The sequence below is a fragment of the Coregonus lavaretus genome (genome assembly GCF_964263955.1).
Source record: "Coregonus lavaretus genome assembly, contig: HAP1_SCAFFOLD_7846, whole genome shotgun sequence".
Classification (NCBI taxonomy): Eukaryota; Metazoa; Chordata; class Actinopteri; order Salmoniformes; family Salmonidae; genus Coregonus; species Coregonus lavaretus.
In genome coordinates, this window is record NW_028158331.1 from 15,001 (window position 1) to 24,285 (window position 9,285).

Consider the following 9,285-nt stretch of genomic DNA (forward strand, 5'->3'; position numbering starts at 1 on the left):
ATTAGTATTATTGTAGTATTATAGTAGTATTATAGTATTATTGTAGTAGTATTATAGTGGTATTATAGTAGTATTATAGTAATATTATAGTAGTATTATAGTAGTATTATAATAGTATTATAGTAGTATTATAGTAGTATTATAGTAGTATTATGTTAGTATTATAGTGGTATTACAGTAGTATTACTGTACAACCTGCATGAAGAGATACGACAGGCTGAGGAGCTTAGAGACAAGGTTATTATAGTAGTATTATAGTAGTATTATAGTAGTATTATAGTGGTATTATAGTAGTATTATAGTAGTATTATAATAGTATTATAGTAGTATTATAGTAGTATTACTGTACAACCTGCATGAAGAGATACGAAATGCTGAGGTGCTACGAGACAAGGTTATTATATTAGTATTGTAGTAGTATTATAGTAGTATTATAGTAGTATTAGTAGTATTATAGTAGTATTATAGTAGTTTTATAGTAGTATTATAGTAGTATTATAGTAGTATAACTGTACAACCTGCACGAAGAGATATGACAGGCTGAGGAACTACGAGACAAGGTTATTATAGTAGTATTGTAGTAGTATTGTAGTAGTATTATAGTAGTATTATAGTAGTATTATAGCAGTATTATAGTAGTATTATAGTAGTATTATAATAGTATTATAGTAGTATTATAGTAGTATTATAGTAGTATTATAGTAGTATTATAGTGGTATTATAGTAGTATTATAGTAGTATTACTGTACAACCTGCATGACGAGATACGACAGGCTGAGGAGCTACGAGACAAGGTTATTATAGTAGTATTATAGTAGTATTATAGTGGTATTATAGTAGTATTACTGTACAACCTGCATGAAGAAGTACGACAGGCTGAGGAGCTACGAGACAAGGTTATTATAGTAGTGTTATAGTAGTATTATAGTAGTATTATAGTAGTATTATAGTAGTATTACTGTACAACCTGCATGAAGAGATACGACAGACTGAGGAGCTACGAGACAAGGTTATTATAGTAGTATTGTAGTAGTATTATAGTAGTATTATAGTAGTATTATAGTAGTATTATAGTAGTATTATTGTAGTATTATTGTACAACCTGCATGAAGAGATATGACAGGCTGAGGAGCTACGAGACAAGGTTATTATAGTAGTATTATAGTATTTTTATAGTAGTATTATAGTAGTATTATAGTAGTATTATAGTAGTATTATTGTACAACCCGCATGAAGAAATACGACAGGCTGAGGAGCTACGAGACAAGGTTATTATAGTAGTATTATAGTAGTATTATAGTAGTATTATAGTAGTATTATAGTAGTATTATAGTAGTATTATTGTATTTGTGTGTATAGTACCTAGAGGAGAAAGAGGATCTGGAGCTGAAGAGCTCTACACTACAGAAGGACTGTGAGATGTACAGGAACAGAATGAACACCATCATTATACAGCTGGAGGAAGTAGAGAAGGAGAGGGACCAGGTAACACACACACACACACACACACACACACACACACACACACACATACACACACACACACACACACACACACACACACACACACACACACACACACACACACACACACACACACACACACACACACACACACACACACACACACACACACACACACACACACACACACACACACACACAAACACACACACACACACACACACCACACACACACACACACACACACACACACACACACACATATACACACACACACACACACACACACACACACACACACACACACACACACACACACACATACACACACACACACACACACACACACACACACACACATACACACACACATATATATATACACACACACACCCACACACACACACACACACATTCACACACACACACACACACACACGCACACACACTCACAAACTCACACACACAAAGACTGTTTACAATACTTTACATTTTCAAAACAGTTGACACAAAATGCAAATCTTTGTTGTTGTGTGTGTCTGTGTGTGTGTGTGTCTGTGTGTTTGTGTGTGTGTGTGTGTGTGTGTGTGTGTCTGTGTGTGTGTGTGTGTGTGTGTGTGTGTGTGTGTGTGCAGGCATTCCGGTCCAGAGATGAGGCCCAGCACCAATTCTCTCAGGGTCTGGTTGATAAAGACAAATACAGGAAACAGGTGAGTTAGGGTTAGAACTAGGGTTAGGGTGAAGAGTCAGACACTGAGAAATATGACTGCCGATAGGTGCTTAGGACCTCTGCCCAGAGTGTCAGCGTGTCATTTCCGGGCAAATCTTGGCTGAGGCTTCTCCCTGGCACCTGTTTAGTAACAGTGTTTGATTTGTTAATTGTTCATCTGTTTGCCATTAAGTGTTTATTTTTGTCTGCTTTTCGGCCTGTTTGTGAAGTAAACTCCTACTGGAGTTTAGTGACTTTTCCAACCTTGGATTATTAGTGCTAGCTAGCTCTACAGCCCCTCCCCTGAAGCACTTCTCTCCCTGGCTCTCGTTCTAATAACTCTCGTATAAATAAACACGTATGCATATCACGCTGCGCCTCGGTCCATCCCGTCTATGAACGAACGTGACATAACCAAGATACTCCTGCTGGTTATGGCTACCTGTGTCCCCCCCGCTCCACCTACCAAGCTGCTCCTGCTGGTTATGTCTACCTGTGTCCCCCCCGCTCCACCTACCAAGATACTCCTGCTGGTTATGGCTACCTGTGTCCCCCCCGCTCCACCTACCAAGCTGCTCCTGCTGGTTATGTCTACCTGTGTCCCCCCCGCTCCACCTACCAAGCTGCTCCTGCTGGTTATGTCTACCTGTGTCCCCCCCGCTCCACCTACCAAGCTGCTCCTGCTGGTTATGTCTACCTGTGTCCCCCCCGCTCCACCTACCAAGCTGCTCCTGCTGGTTATGTCTACCTGTGTCCCCCCCGCTCCACCTACCAAGCTACTCCTGCTGGTTATGGCTACCTGTGTCCCCCCCGCTCCACCTACCAAGCTGCTCCTGCTGGTTATGGCTACCTGTGTCCCCCCCGCTCCACCTACCAAGCTGCTCCTGCTGGTTATGTCTACCTGTGTCCCCCCCGCTCCACCTACCAAGCTGCTCCTGCTGGTTATGTCTACCTGTGTCCCCCCCGCTCCACCTACCAAGCTGCTCCTGCTGGTTATGTCTACCTGTGTCCCCCCCCGCTCCACCTACCAAGCTGCTCCTGCTGGTTATGTCTACCTGTGTCCCCCCCGCTCCACCTACCAAGCTGCTCCTGCTGGTTATGTCTACCTGTGTCCCCCCCGCTCCACCTACCAAGCTACTCCTGCTGGTTATGTCTACCTGTGTCCCCCCCGCTCCACCTCGCTGTACTGTATAACTCTACAATCTAAACAACTGAACTTTCTCTCCCTGCGGTCTCCTCATTTCAATACACTGCCTGTAAACCATCCTGCTCCATGACCCCTGTACTTGTGTCCCGTCCTCCTTAAGCTAATGAATCGTTCCTGTCTCAACAATCTGAACTACTCCCCATAGCTGTCCCAAGCTCCACCCAGCTTACTGTTGCTTGGCCACTGAACTACTCCCCGTAGCTGTCCCAAGCTCCCCCAGCTTACTGTTGCTTGGCCAAATAAAAATTCACATGAACTCATCAAAATCAACACTTGCCTCTGATTTTCATTGCTGTTCTGGACTGTTTCAATATTACCCAACATGTCAATGTTCCCACTCACATCAAGGGACACATACTAGACTGAGTCTGCTCTGTTGGCCTCAACCTAACTCATATGACCTCCTCCCTGTTCCCAGTGTCTGACCTCAACCTAACTCATATGACCTCCTCCCTGTTCCCACTGTGACCTCAACCTAACTCATGTGACCTCCTCCCTGTTCCCACTGTGACCTCAACCTAACCCATATGACCTCCTCCCTGTTCCCAGTGTCTGACCTCAACCTAACTCATATGAACTCCTCCCTGTTCCCAGTGTGACCTCAACCTAACTCATATGACCTCCTCCCTGTTCCCAGTGTCTGACCTCAACCTAACTCATGTGACCTCCTCCCTGTTCCCACTGTGACCTCAACCTAACCCATATGACCTCCTCCCTGTTCCCAGTGTGACCTCAACCTAACTCATATGACCTCCTCCCTGTTCCCAGTGTCTGACCTCAACCTAACTCATGTGACCTCCTCCCTGTTCCCACTGTGACCTCAACCTAACCCATATGACCTCCTCCCTGTTCCCAGTGTGACCTCAACCTAACTCATATGACCTCCTCCCTGTTCCCAGTGTCTGACCTCAACCTAACTCATGTGACCTCCTCCCTGTTCCCACTGTGACCTCAACCTAACCCATATGACCTCCTCCCTGTTCCCAGTGTGACCTCAACCTAACTCATATGACCTCCTCCCTGTTCCCAGTGTCTGACCTCAACCTAACTCATATGACCTCCTCCCTATTCCCAGTGTCTGACCTCAACCTAACTCATATGACCTCCTCCCTGTTCCCAGTGTCTGACCTCAACCTAACTCATATGACCTCCTCCCTGTTCCCACTGTGACCTCAACCTAACCCATATGACCTCCTCCCTGTTCCCACTGTGACCTCAACCTAACCCATATGACCTCCTCCCTGTTCCCAGTGTCTGACCTCAACCTAACTCATGTGACCTCCTCCCTGTTCCCACTGTGACCTCAACCTAACCCATATGACCTCCTCCCTGTTCCCAGTGTCTGACCTCAACCTAACCCATATGACCTCCTCCCTGTTCCCAGTGTCTGACCTCAACCTAACTCATGTGACCTCCTCCCTGTTCCCACTGTGACCTCAACCTAACTCATATGACCTCCTCCCTGTTCCCACTGTGACCTCAACCTAACCCATATGACCTCCTCCCTGTTCCCAGTGTCTGACCTCAACCTAACTCATATGACCTCCTCCCTGTTCCCAGTGTCTGACCTCAACCTAACTCATATGACCTCCTCCCTGTTCCCACTGTGACCTCAACCTAACTCATATGACCTCCTCCCTGTTCCCAGTGTCTGACCTCAACCTAACTCATATGACCTCCTCCCTGTTCCCAGTGTCTGACCTCAACCTAACTCATATGACCTCCTCCCTGTTCCCAGTGTCTTACCACAAGATCCTTCATGTGTCTCTTCCCTAACCCTAACCCTAACCCTAACCCCACAGCACTGACAAACGCCTCGTCTCCTTCCGCAACGTCAAAGCTGTTGACCCCCTCCAACTCTCTGATGCCAGCTGCTCTGCCCTGCCCCTTGACCACACCCCCAACTCACCTGATGAACTAGCTGCCCAATTCAATTCTGCTCTATCCGCCTCCTTCAACTCTCTGACCCCCCTCCAAACTAAACCTGTCTCCTCCTGGGTTAACCCTGCTCTCCCTCAACTCTCTGGCCCCCCTCCAAACTAAACCTGTCTCCCCCTCCCCCTGGGTTAACCCTGCTCTCCCTCAACTCTCTGACCCCCCTCCAAACTAAACCTGTCTCCTCCTCCTCCTGGGTTAACCCTGCTCTCCCTCAACTCTCTGGCCCCCCTCCAAACTAAACCTGTCTCCTCCTCCTCCTGGGTTAACCCTGCTCTCCCTCAACTCTCTGACCCCCCTCCAAACTAAACCTGTCTCCTCCTCCTCCTGGGTTAACCCTGCTCTCCCTCAACTCTCTGGCCCCCCTCCAAACTAAACCTGTCTCCTCCTGGGTTAACCCTGCTCTCCCTCAACTCTCTGGCCCCCCTCCAAACTAAACCTGTCTCCTCCTGGGTTAACCCTGCTCTCCCTCAACTCTCTGGCCCCCCTCCAAACTAAACCTGTCTCCTCCTGGGTTAACCCTGCTCTCCCTCAACTCTCTGGCCCCCCTCCAAACTAAACCTGTCTCCTCCTGGGTTAACCCTGCTCTCCCTCAACTCTCTGGCCCCCCTCCAAACTAAACCTGTCTCCTCCTCCTCCTGGGTTAACCCTGCTCTCCTTCAACTCTCTGGCCCCCCTCCAAACTAAACCTGTCTCCTCCTGGGTTAACCCTGCTCTCCCTCAACTCTCTGACCCCCCTCCAAACTAAACCTGTGTCCTCCTGGGTTAACCCTGCTCTCCCTCAACTCTCTGACCCCCCTCCAAACTAAACCTGTCTCCTCCTGGGTTAACCCTGCTCTCCCTCAACTCTCTGGCCCCCCTCCAAACTAAACCTGTCTCCTCCTGGGTTAACCCTGCTCTCCCTCAACTCTCTGGCCCCCCTCCAAACTAAACCTGTCTCCTCCTCCTCCTGGGTTAACCCTGCTCTCCCTCAACTCTCTGACCCCCCTCCAAACTAAACCTGTCTCCCCCTCCTCCTGGGTTAACCCTGCTCTCCCTCAACTCTCTGGCCCCCCTCCAAACTAAACCTGTCTCCTCCTGGGTTAACCCTGCTCTCCCTCAACTCTCTGGCCCCCCTCCAAACTAAACCTGTCTCCTCCTGGGTTAACCCTGCTCTCCCTCAACTCTCTGGCCCCCCTCCAAACTAAACCTGTCTCCTCCTGGGTTAACCCTGCTCTCCCTCAACTCTCTGGCCCCCCTCCAAACTAAACCTGTCTCCTCCTGGGTTAACCCTGCTCTCCCTCAACTCTCTGGCCCCCCTCCAAACTAAACCTGTCTCCCCCTCCTCCTGGGTTAACCCTGCTCTCCCTCAACTCTCTGACCCCCCTCCAAACTAAACCTGTCTCCTCCTGGGTTAACCCTGCTCTCCCTCAACTCTCTGGCCCCCCTCCAAACTAAACCTGTCTCCTCCTCCTCCTGGGTTAACCCTGCTCTCCCTCAACTCTCTGACCCCCCTCCAAACTAAACCTGTCTCCTCCTCCTGGTTTACCCCTGAGCTCCACACCCACCTACTACAGGTCCACCTACTACAGGTCCACCTACTACATTTCCACCTACTACAGGTCCACCTACTACAGGTCCACCTACTACAGGTCCACCTACTACAGGTCCACCTACTACAGGCTACTACAGGTCCACCTACTACAGGTCCACCTACTACAGGTCCACCTACTACAGGCTACTACAGGTCCACCTACTACAGGTCCACCTCAGTGCTGCCAGGTCCACCTACTACAGGTCCACCTACTACAGGTCCACCTACTACAGGTCCACCTACTACAGGTCCACCTACTACAGGTCCACCTACTACAGGTCCAGCTACTACAGGTCCACCTACTACAGGTCCACCTACTACAGGTCCACCTACTACAGGTCCACCTACTACAGGCTACTACAGGTCCACCTACTACAGGTCCACCTACTACAGGTCCACCTACTACAGGTCCACCTACTACAGGTCCACCTACTACAGGTCCACCTACTACAGGTCCACCTACTACAGGCTACTACAGGTCCACCTACTACAGGTCCACCTACTACAGGCTACTACAGGTCCACCTACTACAGGCTACTACAGGTCCACCTACTACAGGTCCACCTACTACAGGTCCACCTACTACAGGTCCAGCTACTACAGGTCCACCTACTACAGGTCCACCTACTACAGGTCCACCTACTACAGGTCCACCTACTACAGGTCCACCTACTACAGGCTACTACAGGTCCACCTACTACAGGTCCACCTACTACAGGCTACTACAGGTCCACCTACTACAGGCTACTACAGGTCCACCTACTACAGGTCCACCTACTACAGGTCCACCTACTACAGGTCCACCTACTACAGGTCCACCTACTACAGGTCCACCTACTACAGGTCCACCTACTACAGGCTACTACAGGTGAACCTACTACAGGTCCACCTACTACAGGTCCACCTACTACAGGTCCACCTACTACAGGTCCACCTACTACAGGTCCACCTACTACAGGTCCACCTACTACAGGTCCACCTACTACAGGTCCACCTACTACAGGTCCACCTACTACAGGCTACTACAGGTCCACCTACTACAGGTCCACCTACTACAGGTCCACCTACTACAGGTCCACCTACTACAGGCTACTACAGGTCCACCTACTACAGGTCCAGCTACTACAGGTCCACCTACTACAGGTCCACCTACTACAGGTCCACCTACTACAGGTCCACCTACTACAGGTCCACCTACTACAGGTCCACCTACTACAGGTCCACCTACTACTCCAATAAGAACTCCCAGAATCTGTTCTCTTCAGCCCCGTGACCACACCTTCTCTAGTCCCTTCACTGAACTCTGCAACTCCTTCCTCCAGTTTTTCAAGGACAAGATCTCCAAAATAAACTCATCACCTGACTGATCAGCCTCCCTCAGCTGCCCCCCCCCCCCCCCCCCCCCCACCCCCGTCAACCTCCCAACCGTCACACCTGAAACCTGGCTTTCCGAATTCGCCCCCATTGACTCTCCCTATGTCTCAAAACTCATCATGTCATCCAAGACTAGAACCTGCTCCCTGGATCCCCTCCCCATGGCTTTCATCAAATCCTGCCTGCCTGCTCTCTGTCCATATACGCTGAATATACCAAACATTAAGAACACCTTCCCAACATTGAGTTGCACCCCCCCATCCCCATTCTGCCCTCCGAACAGTCTCAATTTGTTGTGGCATGGACTACAAGGTGGGACTGGCCCATGTTGACTCCAATGCGTCACACAGTTGTGTGAAGTTGGCTGGACGTCCTTTGAGTGGTGGACCATTCTTGATACACACGGGAAACTGTTCAGTGTGAAAAAACCCAGCAGCGTTGCAGTTCTTGACACAAACAGGTGCACCCGGCACCTACTATCATAACCCGTTCAAAGGCACTTAAATACTTTGTCTTTGAATGAAGCAGCTGCCCGTAAGCCGCTGAGAGTCTGTGGAGAAGCTAGCTAGCAGATGGTGACGCTAACCGTTAAGCTAACGTTAGCTAGCAAGCGAACTGGCACTGACCATATGGGATAATGGAGAGTGAATGAAAGGATCATCGTCTTGCTAGATCGCTAGCTTGGTGCAGCATTTAGTATTGTGTGCATTCTGCTGCACTTAGCAGCCCACTGGTTTCATATGAAGTGTGTGACTGCCTGGCTCAGTTAACAAAGCTAACGTTCGCTAGCTAGCCATCTGTAATTAGCCCACCCAACTACCTCATCCCCATATTGTTATTTATTTTGCTAATTTGCACCCCAGTATCTCTATTTGCACATCATCTCTTGCACATCTATCATTCCAGTGTTAATACGAAATTGTAACTATTTTGCACTATGGCCTATTTATTGCCTTACCTCCATAACTTACTACATTTGCACACACTGTATATATATTTTCTGTTGTATTTTTGACTTTATTT

General features: G+C 48.6%; 1 protein-coding gene across 1 annotated transcript in view; it reads left to right on the forward strand.

The window, feature by feature from the left end:
- The window catches only part of LOC311124117 (uncharacterized protein), a gene marked incomplete at both ends in the record, with an annotated part of 14,822 nt that extends 11,466 nt beyond the window's left edge, over window positions 1-3,356 (forward strand). The window contains 3 exons of the mRNA XM_084198325.1: window positions 1,360-1,485; window positions 2,100-2,174; window positions 2,695-3,356. Of these exons, the coding sequence (XP_084054451.1) occupies window positions 1,360-1,485; window positions 2,100-2,174; window positions 2,695-3,356 (863 nt within the window). The remainder of the gene's footprint in view (window positions 1-1,359; window positions 1,486-2,099; window positions 2,175-2,694) is intronic.
- Window positions 3,357-9,285: the final 5,929 nt, after the last annotated feature.